General features: G+C 44.5%; 1 protein-coding gene across 5 annotated transcripts in view; it reads right to left on the bottom strand.

Annotated features, from left to right (window-relative positions):
- Positions 1–17,292, bottom strand: part of FYN (FYN proto-oncogene, Src family tyrosine kinase) — a 207,172-nt gene that overhangs the window by 40,362 nt on the left and 149,518 nt on the right. For all 5 annotated transcript variants that reach the window (XM_029223384.1, XM_029223386.1, XM_029223387.1 and 2 more), the window contains 3 exons: positions 12,795–13,052; positions 9,180–9,276; positions 2,440–2,538 (listed from right to left, as the gene is read on the bottom strand). In XM_029223384.1, coding sequence (XP_029079217.1) covers positions 2,440–2,538; positions 9,180–9,276; positions 12,795–13,041 — 443 coding nt within the window. In that variant the 5' untranslated portion in view covers positions 13,042–13,052. The remainder of the gene's footprint in view (positions 1–2,439; positions 2,539–9,179; positions 9,277–12,794; positions 13,053–17,292) is intronic.

The following is a 17,292-nucleotide window of genomic DNA, read 5'->3' on the forward strand; positions in this document are numbered from 1 at the left end:
TTGAAATGGCAACTGCAGGAGACCCTTCCCACGCACCTCTACAAGACCCTGGATTTCTGAGCATAATTACAACCCTTGGGAAATAACAAAACACAGTCTTAGTGTCTATAAAGATCATTAATCAAGCATTGAAAAAATGTCAGTCAGAATGGACAAAGAACAAAGACACGGTATTTTCAGTAACTTCCTACCTACAGCAACTCTGAAGGAAAATGGTCAAGGCTACCCCTAATTTGAGATGACTGCTGTCCCTGGATGCCTGTTTCTCTTTTCTTCCTGTCCAGCAGGGGTGAGGACTTGGATGGATAAAAGGCATCTGCTGCATGGCAGGGCTGTGACCTGCCGCACGTGAGCTCTAGCACAGCTGCAGGGCCAGGTTACTGCAGGGCCAGGTTAAGCGTAAACACTTAAAAACACTCAGTGTCACAGAGGTGTTCATACTCTCCCTGTAATGACACTCCCGTGCCACTTTAGGAGGCATCACATCACATCACCTGCCGACCTTCCTTATTCATCTTCACCTCCCCCTGCACCCTCCAGCCATAAGCACTGCCTGGCACTTGGGTAACGTTTCTGCACCAGGTGCTGAGTGAGCAGCAGGTGCTCCAAGAGCCCTAGGGAGAACTTGGTAGCATTCCATCGGAATCTGTGCACAGGAACAATTTTTAGAATATTTGACTGTGAAAGGATCCAGTTTCTAAAACGAAATTTCAGTTCATTATACTTGTGCATAGCTATTATGTGTTCACTATCAAATTCTTTTGTGAATGAAAGAGCTTCCCTGAAGATAAGAAAAGACATGCTGCATGCCAGCTCCTCAGTGACTTTTAAAGGCACAAGATTGCAACAATCTTAACCTAGTGCTAGGTGGTATAAAGGGAATTACACCAATTATTTGTGAGAAATGACTTTCTGGGTTTGTATCAATAACCCAATTAAAATGCAGTGTAAATAGGAACAGTGATGAAAACAGAACCACTGGAACAGTGGAGTGTACTAAAACAATCGTATTTTAAGATAATGGTAATTAATTGCACATGTAAAACCAAAGGTATTATTTTTAAAATGCTATTTTATTCTTTAAAAACAAAGTACTTAAAAAACCTGACCATTATAAATGTAACTTAAATATACTGTGGGTAGGATCCCAGTTAAGTCAAAGTAATGCTGCATTTTGGTGGTACCTTTTATTCTGAAAGAACACAAAGATGTTTGCAAATCTGCCCTAAAAAACAGATTCAATACGGATTCCTTTATTCACTGATGATGAAACACACTCACTGAGGGAAAAGAGGAGCTCAGAACCACTGAGTATTTGAGAGTGGGAAACAAAACAGATCTTCTTAGAGGAAATACAGAGGAATTAAAGACGAGAGAGCAATCCCACTGGGGATCTGGCTGGGGTGTGGAGTCTAATCCTCCCTGCAGCGCTTAAACAAACCCAGGGCATATTAAATATCAGAGCCAAAGCTTGGGCTGCGTGGCTGACTTTTCTCAGCTACCTTTCTGGTAAGTCAGGCCTGCCCCACCGAGCAGGAGAGGCAGGTCCCCAAGGTGTCAGGGGGAAGGCCTGGGTCTCATGTTTGGGAGATCCTGTCCCACCTCTTTTCCCCTCGGTTCAGAGGTTAGGGCCGCTACGGGAGCCATTCTGACAGTTCACTTTGGAAGTGCCCATGAATCCCCACAGGCCAGGAGGAGGAACCATGGCTGTCCCTTCTAGAATTCCCTCAGCCTATCGACCACCTGCCGAAACTGCCATCAGTGAAATCCTTGGGCTGTTAGTCACGATCTACTATGAAAGAAACCACCCGAGACCTCACATCAAAGGAAAGGACCATTTGACATGCATCACCACAGGATTTCCCGAGTGGTAGGATACACTGCATGTGAGTTACTCCTACCTGCGGTGTGGACAGTATGTCTTTTCAGCACCCCTCTAACATTTCTGATTACATCGAGGAGAAAAAGCTCAAATTGATCTTTAACAATTACTTACACCCTCCCCTTTCTCTCTCTCTCTCCATCCCTCCCTTCTTCCCACCCCTCTCCTCTTTTCTTCAGCAGACTGCAGGCTTAAATCCTTGGGTTGGCAATAATACATGCTCTAGCTAGAATTTCATCACTTTCTTATGGTTATTTCTATCTATGGCAAGTAATATTGGGTTTTCATTTAAGGTACTAATATAAAGTTTCTTCTCAAAATAAATGTTTTTTTAAAAGTGAGCAGGCTTTAAGAAAAATATTAAGTTAATAAGGGTACAAGTATTATCCAGATGTGGCAAAAACCATGGCATAGAGCCTGGGAGACAAGCACTGCCACATCCTCTCACCGCTTAATCGCTCTAGTGAACTACTTCTCCCACTTACACAATGTTAATGGCACTAATCAGGGCAACTAACTTTAAAAGCAAGTAGTTAACTGAAAACAACAAAACATACTCTTCTGCCTGGATGGAGTCAACTGGAGCCACATAATTGCTGGGAATGTAACCAGTCTCTCCAGTTGTCAAGGAGCGTGCTTCCCACCAATCTCCTTCCCTGCAGGGAAAAAAGAGAAAAGGAAGTGAATATGTCGACCATTTCAATGTTTTGCAGTCACAGACTCTGTGTTGTAAGAGCATAGGACTATCTCCTAGTCATTCTACTACTAGATTTCTCCAAACTCCAACACAGCCTTCTGTGAGGGTCAAATGGTTACAATCTGTGTCAGCGCAGAGAGGAAGCCAGCTTTGTCTCTCATCTCTTGCCTTATTTATGAATTCAGAATGTAGGACCCTGGCCATGAGGGGGCTCTGGTGGGGAGAGGGCGTTTTGCTTGTTAAGTGTCTCCAACTTACATAGAGGGGAAGGGAAGGGAAGGGAACTCCGCCCCCCCCCCCGCCCATTTAAGAAAAACATTGTAACAACAACAAAACTGTAATTATGTGAGGTGACCTATGTGTTAACTAACCTTCTTGTAGTAAACATTTCACAATATACGTTTCAATCCATCACATTGTACACCTTAAACTTATACAATGTCATATTTCCAATTATATATCCATAAAGCTGGGAAAAAAAAAAAAGCATGCACTGCTAATCTGGCTAACAGTCTCTATTTCATCCCCTGTCCCGAGGCGACCAACATCCTGGTACCTCTGGAGAGATGCAAGCCGCTGGCTTTAGCATTACTTTGTCAGCCATTAAATGATTCAAAAGAAAGAAGGAAAGAAAAAAAAGGGAGGGAGGGAGGCAGAGAGAGACAGAAAGACGGACAGCAGACAGAAAGATGGACAGCAGACAGACATTATAGTTGCATATCACCTGAGAAAGGAAGCCTGTTGGGAGGCCCGTTAAGAGATGAATACCTGCCTTGTTTGCTCTCAAGAAAATGGGTAGAAGAATAAAGCGTACAGTAGGTTATGCCTTGCTCAGACACTTTCTCCCTGAGGTTATTTCATCAAGTATTGACAGCACTGCTCTGAGTCTGAAGGGTAGGAGAGGAAGGGTGGGTGTAGCTGTGTGCGTGCAAGTGCAGACAGAGAACGAAAACTCGCTAAGGGGATGAGTCTCAGTCCCACCACTTTGTGTAGCCCAGCGTTCCAGCAACAGCATGGGCTCATCTGTGGGGCTCTCAGCGCTGCAGGCAGAAGGATGTGAAAGGGGGGTGAGAATACCACTCTCAGCTTGCAACAGATGAGTAGATTAAACGGTTAGAGTTCATTTGCTCAAACTCACATAGCTGCATGTGACAGAGAGCAGGGGAGGAGTGCGTGCCTCTTCCCATCAGCAACGGTTAGCATGTATGTGGGGCTGTAGCTCTGACGCCGACAGTGCTGCAGAGCCCTCCACCGGCCTGTGGTCAGGAGCGCAGGGGGGAAGGGAGGGTGCACTGCCCCTGAGTAGATGGAGACCTCCTAGACTTCTGATCACCAGAAACCCAGCACCTTCTCTCCTTCCTTTTTTGGTCCTTGAAGGCAACAAGAGAAATCCCAAGCTGTTTTGTTGTTGTGTTTTTTTTTTTAAATCACTTTTTTGCTGGGCTGTGTGTCAAAGCCCTCAGACAGGGAAGAGAAATGTTGGCTTTTGGCCCTGGTCAAGATCCTCCCCAGACTAATGCAATTAGGTAGAGGATAACCAGCCTCCATATTAAATGCAAGCCTTACTCCAATGACCCATCCTCTAAAGACTGACTCTGAGAGAGGTGACGATGAGCAATGACTCCATATAGGATTTAATGCAGCGACAGACAAATGCGGACGAGCCCACATGTGCTACTGGTGCAGTTGCGGGAAAGCGTCAGGTGGCACGAGTAGCACAGAATAGCTCACAAGGAGACAGGGTGCTGGCAAAGGCTTTAAAACACTTATGTTTCAGTTGGTTTTTCAGTCTTTCTTTTGTTACCCTATTAAATTTAAATCAATCAAAAGAGGGAGATGATTTTCCCCAGAAAGTCTTTTATTAATAACCTTAAATTTAGTTTATGTCCAGATTTTTATTATGAAATAATTTATACGTACCAAAGACCGTATGTACAGATGAACACCTGTGAACCCACCCCCCAACTTAAGAACTAGATCCATCCAGCTGTGTGGAATCTACCCTGTGTTGCTCCCCTATCTTGACCCTCTGCCTTTTAGGTTCAAATCATGAAATTAAAAATGCTAACATTTAAACAGTTTGTATTGGGTTCATTTCTACATCCTCCAAAAGAAATACATGCAGTTATAAGTATATTATCTAAGAACATATGTGGAAGTTTGCTTTTTTCTTTAAACACTGCATGCATTTAAGGAAATTGCTTTCGAGCCATTATCTTCATTTTAATGTGGTGACATTTTTAGTGCTCTGAAATTCCACTAGATGGAGACATTTCATCATAAAAAAATAACCATACCGATCACCTCCAGCCTTTCTTTTCTTTTCTTTTCTCTCTCTCTCTCTCCCTCCCTCTCTCTCTCTCTCTCTCCCTCCCTCCGTCCCTCCCTCCCTCCCTCCCTGCCTCTCTCTCACACTCACACACACACACACACACACACACACCCCTGGGAAATTTTTTTTTACTGCAAGATAACCTTCACTGAGTTAGTTCTAATTGATTTGAATTAAAAAAAAAAGTCACCTATCAATTAAGGGGTACATGGAAATGTTGTCTGGGGCAGGAAGCCAATGCACTTTGTTGCAGGTTGTGATAGCTCAGTCTTATTCAGGTGACGTGGTATTAATCAAGTTATTTCCATTTCAAATCCAGCATTAACTATCTCATTTTGGTCTTGCCACCTAAATAGTTCAGCACAGATTAGAATCCAACTATCAGACTGTTCGAAAGTCCTGATTCAGGAATTCATGATTTTCTCTCAAGTGACTCCATTAATCTCACAAGGGTTTTCAGTTACTCATGAGAAACTGAGAAAGATAAAATCCCTTTCTCTTTTTTGAGGCCATCCAGGGTCACTTTCTCCATCAAAGGAGCTATGGGGTGACAAGGACACAATGTATTATGTAGTAAAACTCACATGTTGTGTCCAGACAGGCTGGTACAGACTCAAGACATCAAAAAAGCCTTTTAAGTAAATGAATAAATCATTTGTTTAATACACTAGGAGCCCAATTCACCTACAAATAAATAATATACTCTTACAATTTATTCACCTTGATTTAGGAAAATAGGATCTTTACTGTGCTACTTTTTCTTTCTTTACTTGAGTTACTAGGAGTAATTAGTATTATTAAAGCTGTATTCCTTGAAACAGTTCTTACAGTCCAGTTATTTCATTAATTCAGAGTTGGTGAGGTTTTTCTTCAACTGCTATCTTGCTCTGATTCAAATATATGATTTAAGCCCTGCCTCTGGTTTAGAAGAGCGTTTAAGTTTCCGTAACTGCTTCCCCTGTGGTTCTAATGTAAACACTTAGTAAAAGACCCTCTTCCCAATCCCCAGAGTTGCTCAGAGATGGCTTGTGGTCTCAGGAGCTGGGAGTCTGGAGCCCTGATGGAGCCAGGAAGTGACATTTGCAAACAGAAGTCAGCCTTGATCTATGGAGCTGTGGAGCATTATTATAAATGCTGGATTCTTTCTAAATTTGGTCACTGCCCATCTTACTCTCATAGGGCATATCCATAACAATTTTGCCAAATGTTTAGATGGGCTCTAAACCAGATTTCTTCTTATCACAATGAAAAGAACTTTAAAGGAGTCACTACCCTAGGCAGTGAGCACCACTCCATGCTGTGTAAAATGTCTACTACATTTCAGAGTTGCTGTTTCTAGGTGGCACATCGCTAGTCATGAAATGTGAAAACAGGGAACAAAACAGATGAATTCACATATTCAAAATGGGTCAAGTTTAATAATGTCCAAATTCCCTACACTGAGCCCCTACACCAGGTCCATGAAGGACCTCCCATCCCCACGGTGGGAAGCGGTGCCGATGGCTCCGGGCATGGGCACACGTGCATTATCGCGTGGTTTATACTGCACTGTGAGACACAAAGGCCAGCCCTGTGGCCTCCAGTCCCTGCCTCTTGACAGGGAAAGGAGCAGGCGCACCCACACTAGGAGGTGTGGCAGCTGCCCCAGGGAGAACACAGCCCTGTCCCTCTCCCTCTTTCAAGGGATGAGAGCCAGGGGCTGGGAGAGGCACGGGCAGGGGCAAGGAGACACATGCCGTCTGGTTCTTTACGATTGCTTTGTTTTACCTTCATGATTTTCTCTTCCCTGTTATTACCCTTGACTTCAGGATATTGTGTTTGTTACGAAAACCTTATTTCCATGCCATAACCTTGAAAAAGGGCATTTAAATGGCACGTAGGATGAGAAATTCCACTGGCAAGAAGGAATAACATTAAAGGGATAAAAAGCCTTTGTAATATTGTCTTCTAAGAGAACAGGGTCAGAGGTTCAAAAGCCTTCTGTAAACATTAATGGCCATGCATGTAAATCATGAAACACAGATTGAGGCAGGTCGGGTCTTCCTCGAATGTTTCTCCAAAACTCCAATCGGAAGCCACTCTAGGTCCTGTCCAGACTAACAAAGGAAGAAGCCACAAATTTGGTTTGGGCAAGGACCGGCTTTCCAAGTGCCCTGCAACCCAACACGTAAATCCACGTGCAGTGTGGAGAAAACCTAAGAAAAGCCATGTATGGTACCTCCTGCTATTCCTTAATTCTTACCTTTTAGAAGTTACAAGTTGATTGAAAAGTTCTAACCAACCTTGGCATTTAGGAAATACTGCACAAAATTGGGAGGGGAAGGAGGGTGTATTTCAGAATTCAAAGTTAGTAGACTCTGACAAGAGGCATTCATCTGAGCATCAAATTAACAATAAGGAATCATAAATCAGAAGATATCAAAGCCAAATACCCCCTCCCCCATTTCCCTTCAAACCTTCATGTAACTCCAACAGTTCAGTCCCCTCTGATGTGGGCCTTTCCAACACTGAACCTGACACTTCACTCGGGATGCCATCCCTGCATCTCACCCTTGGCTTTGCCACCTGCTAGCTCTGTGCACCCAGGGAGCTCCCTAACCTGAGCCTCTGGCTCCTCCTATGTCAGAAGATGACTATGAGACACACCTCAGACAGTTGCTGTGGAGAGCAAATGAGAACCTTTGCAGCTTAGCACATGGCTGGCACATAAGGAGCCTTCAATAAATGGCAGCTCTTTACTATGCTTAAAAAAATTCCTTTGGCTACAGGAGGAGGGCTCATGGGGGGCAGGTAATGTTCTTTTTGATCTGGGTGCGTGTTGCACAGGCATGTTTGGTTTGTGTAAATTCCGCAAATGGTACACTTTAAAAAAACTGTGGTAAAATATGTATAACATAAACGTACCACTTTAACTGTTAAGTTAAGCGGCCCTACTGTGCGAGCACCACCCTGCACACTTTTGATCCGTGCACTTGACCATATGCATTTAAATAAAAAGTTAAAAAAATCCCACCCACCCTCCTGTTCATGATGACAATAATATATTTTAAAATAACCCTGTAACTACGGACATGTGCCTTCTGATGTCTGGAAGAGTCACTGTCCTATTACGGGAGGAATTCCATTCTTGCCCTTGAAAGGTGGTCCTGAGAGCTGGGGGCACCCTAGGGAAGGGGTGGGTTTTACAAGGAGGCAGTTTTCAGGGCCTGAGGCAGTTCCCTGTTCCAAGGACCACTCCTCTTTCCTGGGATGGGTGGGGTGAGCAGGGCTGCCTCTCACCTGCCCTTGGAAAAGCTGAAGGGCCAGACTTTGGGCCCTTCCATCACCATGAAATCCAGCTTGCTCAGAGAGCAGAGGGCAGAGTAACCCGACCTAGCAGCACTGGAGAACTTCCTGGTGGGTCCTCAGCCTCCAAGTGGCATTCTTTCCCAGCCACTGGGGGGCGCTCACGAGGGAAACTTGAGGTGTTGGGGAGAGGGCCTGACTTGCACACATGGGACACCACCATTTTCTTTGGTGCCTGGATTTTTCTGGAGGGCCCCCATCTGTGCACACTGCCTTAACCTAACAGACATAATATTTAAAAACTATAGGGAAATCTGACCCATATTTACTCTCCCTAAAGGAAGTATTAAATGGAGGATTTGAAAAATGAGTGATTCTCACCCTTGACATTTCCCCATTGCCTGCTTAACTGCTGCTTCTACTGGCCACATTGAAAAGGCATGCTTGTAGGCATTCTCGAGTGGGCAAAACCACTTCTCCTTCCATCTCACAAAGATTTCAGTCACGTGCAAATTTTCATTATGGAAAATGGCTTCCACAGCCTTCACCAATGCGAATATTTAGCAGTTTTGAAAATGGAACTTGTTGCCAGCCTTACGTGAGGCTAGGGCAACATGTGAAATTTGAAGAAAATCTCCGGGCAAAGAGAGGCTAATGTGGACAGGCCAGCCTCCTGCCAATCATCTGAAACTAGATTTGTAGAGGGCGAGGCTGGTGCTTTTACAACCTTTAAACCAAAACCAAAACCATCGACTCTGCTTCTATGATATCTTCCAAAAAGCTCCCTGGACATACAGCGCCATAAAATACCGCACTGGTTCATCAACTCTTCTTTCCTCAAGTTAAGTGGCTGAGAATTAATGAATTGATTAGCAAGTGTTCTCTTAGCATTTCAGAGATCTGAAAAGGTGCAGACTGCTAACACAAGAATTGCTGCCCAGTCTGAAAGGCGTGCATGCTTCCCCCTCCCTCTCCAAACTTACGAGCTGTTCAATATTTGAAATTTTTCTCCTTTGTGAAAACTCAGGTCATCTTCTGTCCGTGCTTCATAATCGTATAGGGCCACAAACAGGGTCACTCCTGACAAAAACAAAATCAAAATGGGAGAGATTATTACACCAGGGGAAATTAATTCCAAGAAATTTAAGTCTTCACTAAAACCTCATTCTCAAAATTTACATCTAATCAGTACTGATAACATGATACAGTGTTGTAATTGTGTGAAACTAGTGTCACAAGCTGAATTTATGCCTTGGTCTTTGTAGGGGAAGCATTATTTGATCCAACTAAAACCCAGAGTTGAAGGACTTCTCTCTGTACACTTGGAATGAGTCCTTGGGAAGAGATGGATATTGATATCACGGCCACAACCAAGGGGCAGCAGCAACATTATACTTCAGATTTGCAGGGCTCTGCAGCAATTACAGACGCTCTTTACCCCACACGTCCTCCTCCGTGCAGGAGCCCACATCAGGTCTGGGTAAAATGGACTACGCTTTCCCTCGGCATAACAGGACACGGAATCTAACAGGAAACTCCTTCTGCAGCTCGGGCACTGAGAAGACCCTCTCCGTACATGTTCACCCCATCAGAGGATGTCTTGCTCTTGGCACCTGCCAAGGCCATCAGGACTCCCTCTCTCTGGCTCTCCTTCCACCATGGACTCACCCCTCCCCACATGACTTGTCCTCACTCTTCCTCACCTGGCTGACGCGCCACAGAGGCCATTCCTGCCTTGCAGCGGTCTACCATCAACACTGAAGAACGTCCAGTGTTGCATTTGGCCTAGAACTCTGCCTACTATGTGGAGGAAGTCCTAAGCCAACCCTCAGGGATTTTCACCTCCTGGTATTCAGGCCCTTGTGCAACCCCCTCCCTCTGAGTGTGGCTGAACCCAGTGACTTGCTTCTAACCAGCAGAACATGGCAAAGGTGATGGGATGTCCCGTGAATGATTATGTTTCAACTTCAAAAGACGGTGACTTCTGTCTTCCGAGCAGACTGTCTGGATTGCCACTTTGGCTTGATCACTCTGATGAAGCAACCTGCCATGCTGGCGAGGCCCACGCGATAAAGAACTGAGGGTGGCCCCTGGCCAACAGCCAACGAGGAGCTGGGTCCTGCCAACACGCCGTGAACTTGGCAGCAGCAGACCCTTCTCGGATGGACGGCGAGAGGACCACAGCCCAGCCAACACACCTTGACTGCAGCCTGGGAGAGACTCTGAAATAGAGGCCCCGGCTGAGTTGTTGCTAGATTTCTGACCCACAGAAGCTCTGGGATACTAAACGCGCCTCCTTTTAAAGCTGCGAAGTTTTGTGATAATTTGTTCTGCAGCAACTGATGACAAATACATCCCATTTCTCTGCTCTCTGGATTCTCATTTTGACTTCCACACACCCCAAAGTCCTGATGTGGCCTGAAGAACGCACACCATAGGTTCTGCGCTTCACCAAGCTGCTGCTTTGCTGTGTTGGTAGTTCCAAGGGAACAGATGTGCCTGGGGACTATTCAAGAACTGGAGGGAGAGAGGGGGCTTGACTGTCCACCCCATCCCAAGCGGGACTTCCTGCAGGAGGGATGACATGCAGAAGGTCTGACCATGCAAAGCAGCAGGGCTCATTTGACAAAATGCAAAACGTTTCGAAGATTTCTTTGAACAATTAGAAAGGAGACTGGCTTAAAACAGAGTGGGAGCCTGTAAGGCCATGCCTATCCTCATTTAACACTCTGTTAACAGGTTCCCTTCAGTTCAGAATTTAAAAATCCTAAGCTCCACCGTGTGGAAAACAAGGCACAGGAGGACGATACTTCCACTTGCCCACTGTCTCCCTGCATCGCTCACTGGGTGTTTTTATCTTCTAGGGACGGAGGGAAGAGTCAAAGGAGGTCACAGGGATGCACAGACACTGTTCCTGGCCTTAGAGCACTGAAAGCAACGTTGAGGAGAAAGACATGCATATATGATAAAGCCAAATAATTCAGGCAGAAAAATCCACCAACATTTGCGAGTATTGTTTTAACTTTCACGTCTCATAAGGGATCGGATGCCCTCTTATACTAACACTGTCCCTGACAATGTTACAGACCCACACGTTCAAGGCAAGGAGCCCCTCTAGTGACTTTATGAATGATACCTGCAGACACAGGATTCATATCCAGCATTCACGAGTGAACGCACAAGGTCAGTGCCTGTGTCAGCAGAATTCAGAGTCCGGCTGGCAAAGTACTTGTCTTCTCACAGCAGGCAAAGGGCACGTGTGCTGGGGGCATTTCTGGCTCCTTTTGTCCTCCAGCATCCTCCAGAGACAGACGTCCCTAGACTGCCTGACGGCCTCTTTCCTTCCGCCCTCCATTCCAGGTGCCTCCCAGGAAGGCTGAGTAAGTGTGCCCAGCCTTCAGTCACCCATGCAAGGCCTGCTTTAAAGGAAAAGCTAGATTCCCCATAACATAAGGGTGAACATAAAATATTTTTTCTACCGAGCAGAGTGTGAAGTGTTGGCAGAGCAGAAGTAATTAATTGCCCACAGCTCTGGGTCAGGTCCCCTTAATATAACTATACTGTCCCGTTGGGTAGAGAGGGAAGAAAACATCTGCTGAAGCCTTGGTAGTGCCAACTCCCAAGGTAAAAAGGCACAATGGGTTGTTATTTAAGACATCTGCTCCCAGATGAGCTGACAGCATAATGGTTGATGTATATTTTTAAAAACTTTTGTAATAAACAAGACAATTTTGGAACGTATAATGTCAAATATCTAGTTACCACGGTTCACATACTGGGAGAGGCTTTGGAAGACTAAGGATGCATGAGATAACTTACAAATATTTCAGAAAACATATGTCTGAGAACGTAGGCCAGATATTTTACAAAGTTATTAGCTAAGTCAGCAAATGCACATGGCAGTGAAACACAGCCTAGGGAAAGAGAAAGAAACCTAAAAGAAATATGAGAAGATTCCTTAAGGATACATAAGATTTGATTTTAAACTACAAAAGATACATGAAAATACTTGAGGGCTGATAAACTCTGCCATATTGAAGATGATGGAAACATCAGAGAAGGAATCAATGAAGACAAACGGCCAAAAAATAATGTGGCCAAATGGCCTCACCAGCTGGGAAGCGACAGACAGGCTGGAGGTTAGGCAGCTGAAAGGGCAGCACTATCCTGTAAGTGCTCTTAACCGGGGGATGCGGGGAAGGAGTGCTTTCACATTGGGAGAACTCGAAACATCCATATTCAGATCCAGTCCTGGGACTTCTGATGTAAAAGACCTGGAATGGGGGCTCAGGCATCTATATTTTGAAAAAGCTGCCTAGTTATTCTGAGCCAGCCAGCCAAGGTTGAGAGCCACTGGCCTCAAGTGACTCAGCACAGGTTCTCTCTCGTAACCCTTGCAGGATTCTCACAGAGCAGCTACTGGGGTCCCCTGAACCACTGTTGCCAGCACCTAGATTCGTCCATCAACCTTCAGCATCTTTAACAGCCCCTTATCTGGTAGTGGCTAGGCAGACAGTGATTAAAAACTTAAATGTTGAATCCTCAAAGGAGCACAAACGTTCAACTGCCAAAAGATTTAAGAGCAGCTTAATCCTGACCTGTTCCTCCTCTCGTACGCAAGGTCCCAGTATGAGACGAAGAGTTCACACCCCCAAAGACGGTGAGTCCTTGGCCCCCGGCTGCGTGGAAGTTGTTGTAGTTTGGGATGGAGGTCACGCCGAAGCTGGGGTAGTGCTGAGGAGTGGGGTCTGTGCCATAGCGGTACCCGGAGCTCTGGTTCAGGCTGCCATCCCTCTCCTCCGTCAGTTTTGTTGCTTCTTTATCCTTACATTGCACACAGCCCATTATCTAAACTCCTGTTGAAAACAAACAAACAAAAAGAGGCACATGAACTTGGACGCCCCCTAGTGGCTGGGTTGCTTGACTATTAAACAGGAATCGTTTATAAAGCTCACTGTTGGATATTTCAGGCCTAGAGGGGCATGAAAAGCAGTGGCTACGGCTGACAGCTGGAAGCAATGTCAGTGCCTTTCACTTGACAATCACATTTGTTCCCCATATGCTCCGGGCAATGGGGTCAATACAGAGTATGATGTTCACCATGCAGCATTTTTCCTCGCATGAGGTCTGCACCCTTACACTTCTGTAATATCACACACCTGCCAAAAGACAGTCCAATAATACTAACTTATGCTTTTCTCTAGTCACCCTAAAAAGTAGTGTAAGCTTTCAAACATGAGTGCATGCAATCTTAGAATAAAAATTTCCATCATGGCAAAGGAAATCTAAAGAATAGGGTGCAGGAGTGTTGGAAAAGCCAGAAGACAGCCCCTAAACAGCTCACTGTACTTCTTCATTCCTGGGTACCCATTCTTCAGGCACACATTTGGTAAATTTTAAGCAATAAGATGATGGTAAGTATCAAAATTAAGAAATAATTACTGGATGAAAAAAAATACAATTGGCCGAAACTAAGAGGTCTGAGTATATTTGCAGGATGTCATGATAGCCTACAGTAACAACGTCATTTAAACCTGCTAATTAACTTTTCAAATTTCCATTAGCTTTTGACATCTTTCAGAAACATTTAAAAACTCATTCCCATGTTCTAGAATTAGTGGTGAATTCAAACTTGAGTCACTGTCACCCCAGCCTCCTTCAAACCAAACCTACTTCTTCTGCACTGATCTCAGTAAATGGCACCACCAAGGTGTTCAAGTCAGAATCCTGAAGCACATCCTTGCTGGCTCCTCTTTGCTTACTTTTGAATCTTCCTGTCTCACACTCTACTATCCAAACCTGCCTAACTTCTCAGTTCGTCAAAGGTTCTATTTTTCCCACTCACCTTTCGTCTTTGGAACATGGCTTTGAACACTTTTTGCCCCCTCCTCTTTGATACACAATATATCCTTCATGTCTCAGTCAAGACACCACTTCCTCTGCAAAGCCTTCTCTGATTTCCCTGCCATCCCCCAGGCTGGGGCGGTGCTCTTCCTAAGTGCTCCCATGATATCTTGACTTCCCTCATTACAGCATCTATTGCGCCATATTAAAACATGGCCTGTCCACTTGTCTCATTGCTCAACAGACTGCGAGTTCCAGGAAAGCAGGGCTCTGTCCATTTTTGTCATAGCTATATAGCCAATGCCTGGCACATAGCAGGTGCTCAATAAAGAGCAACTGAATGAGTGAAGATTCTCTAGCCCACTGTTTCTCTTTCACCCTTTCTTTCTCTCTGCATCAAGGCCAACTCTTCTTCCAATAATTTTTATCAGCAGTGTGCCCTGTGTTCTTAATCTATTGGCATGTGTGAGAAGTGAAGAAGATTCAGAAATGGAAGGTGAGTTGGTTAAATGACCCCACTTTGGACTGCAATGTCCTGTAATACCCTGTCCAGCTGACAGCAGGGAGGTAGGACATGCAATGGATGTCCCTGCCAAAATTCTGAAAAGTGGCCCATTTGGGACCAAAGAACCAAATAAGAAATACATGACATCACGTGTGATTACATGTATTCACTGGGGAGAACACAGCTGGTACAAGATGGGAAGGGACTTGAGTCGGTGAAGGGAAATGAAAAGAGCCAGTTTCTCTATATATCTTGCAAACCAAAATGGGGTTTCCACAACAGATACGGAGACTCTTGGGAGGTACTGTTCAGAGCACTGCTTTCCTGCTGGCCGGGGTCATGGAAGCAATATCAGACTGTTTAAAGCCCTCTCACATTACATGTTTCAATAAATACTTACTGAATTTAATCTCGTTAGCTGAGAATGGAAATGTTTGGAAATGAGCCGCCTGCTGCTTGAGCTGAGCTCACCAAATCTGGAACACATTTACACGTAAATCATTCCAGATTAACTTACAGTGTACTGTGTCCAACATGCTCTCTAACTTACGGTAAATGAATATGATTTTAACAAGTTTCCAATAGGAAATGCAAAATATCTCCAAGGCATGACTGACTGAAGGAGTTTCACCATTCGTTGTTGGTGTCGCTTCATAAGACTAGTAAATATCTTGCTCACTTCACATTAACTCTTCCCTGGCGGAACACTGTCCTGAGCGTCTTACAAAGGCCAACAGAAGACACTGCTTGTCCCAGGTATTCTTTTCAGGAATTTCACTGATCTGCTTTAGTTAGAGGATGTGAGACCTGAATCACAGAATCACATCATTTATATCAGTGGTTCTCAGCTGGGGGTGACTTTGCTGTCCATGACCAAGGGACATATTTGGTTGTCACAGCTTGAGGGTAAGGGGTACTGCTGGCACCCGGTGGCAAGAGGCCAAGGATGCTGCTAAACATCCTACAATGAACAGGACAGCCTCTAACTACCAAGAATTACCTTGCCCCGGATGTAAATGTGTCAAGGTCAAGAAATCCTGATTTATGAAGAGGAAAAGAACTATAGCTATATCTTTGAAACAGTATAAGTGCTGTTTCCCTTACATGCATGTGATTGCCTTCCTTAGGAGAATGGGCACGCTAGGGAGAAAAAGGCAGCTTAAAGAAGGGACACAGAATACTGTTTTTTTTCTCTAGAAGTTTGTTCCTTGTGATAGAGGCAAGAATCTAAAACCAATGAGAACTCTCAGTACAAACTACTCTTCCAATTCCATCAAAACAAAACCCTACATCAGAAACTTACTGAAAACAGGACCCTACATCTAACCAAACTAAGAAAAGAATAATCTTTCAAAAATCTACTAAAAAACGTATTACCACTGTCATAAATGCCTAACAGCTTTTATATAATTCTATGAAATAACGGAAGGAAACAAATAGTAAGCTCCTTGGAGGCAGAGATTACTTTTCAGTTTTTGTCCCATCATTGCATCTCCAGTGTCCAGAACAGTGCCTGGAACACAGTAGAAGCTCAATAAATATGTGTTAAATGATTAAATGCAAAAAACCCAAACTCTTATCAGAATCATTTTGGAGAAAACAATTCTCTTTTATACCACTTCGTGTGTGTACAATTTTGAGTAAGGAATGTTTTCTGCACAGATCTTGTGCACTCTCTTCACTTCACTGACAAACATGAAAAAAATGAAATAAATCAGTAAATGTGGGCTCGGTCATTAAAACTTAATCACAACGAAAATATCTGTGTAAGAACTTGTGGTCTTCTTCCTCCCACTTGAGGTGGTCAGACTAACCATTTCCTGATGAAAGAATCAGAAGATGCTATATGAGTTGTACTCAGTGTGACTTTGGGCTCCTTGACACGAAGCAAAGTTCTGAGCATTCGGGTTAAAATAAAAACATCCTTATTATGTACAGTGTTCTGTGGTGTGGCTTTTAAGGCCTGTGCTGTGGGTCCATCATGAACATATAATGCACTAATACATTTGCTCAAGATCTGTGGGGCACTGGGAAACGCTGAGTAATGCCACTTGAAAGTGGGGCCCTGGAGGGACTCTGATCAGTAAGTCACACATCATGACCTCATGAGCATCGTCCTCTGCTTTGCTATGCCTAGAAAAACCGATGCACAGCACTTTGACCAGCAGGATCCTGTTCTTGTGGTGAAGCCCCCTATTCTCCAATTCTTCTGTAAACGGAAGGGCTCTGTTTCTACTATGTAAGTAAAACCCGATTTACTTAAAATTTCCTTAGTTTTCTCATATGTGACACAAGAGCATTAAGCAACTCGGGCAGAAATTGCCAAAGAGAGAATCATTCAAGGATTGCCACGTCCCCTTCCTGTGAGCAGGCATGATGGACGTCATCAATCCATCACAGCGCCTTCTGGTGCTACACCACGTGTGGCCTCAGAATCCTTCTTCACGTAGCCCTTGAGTGGTTGACTGAAGCTGACGTGAAGGATGGAATCTATCTGCTACTCTGGGCATAGGCTACTTCGATCCAGAATGAGTCTGGTCAAACGTACATTCCCTCCACTGATGCCACAGACCCCAGTCTGGTCTGCTAGACGCACATCAAACACAGATACGCTCACATTTCCTCATATGCCAATCAATAAAGCAACATCTGTATGCCCAGGTTATAACATCGCAGGACTTGTGAGATTTCAGGTGTGTGAGAGAGCTAGGTACCAGAAAAGGAAAAAGGCCACTGGCAGTCTTCTG

This window comes from Monodon monoceros, unplaced genomic scaffold, assembly GCF_005190385.1.
Source record: "Monodon monoceros isolate NGI ecotype Baffin Bay Population unplaced genomic scaffold, NGI_Narwhal_1 Super_Scaffold_15, whole genome shotgun sequence".
In the NCBI taxonomy this organism is placed as follows: Eukaryota; Metazoa; Chordata; class Mammalia; order Artiodactyla; family Monodontidae; genus Monodon; species Monodon monoceros.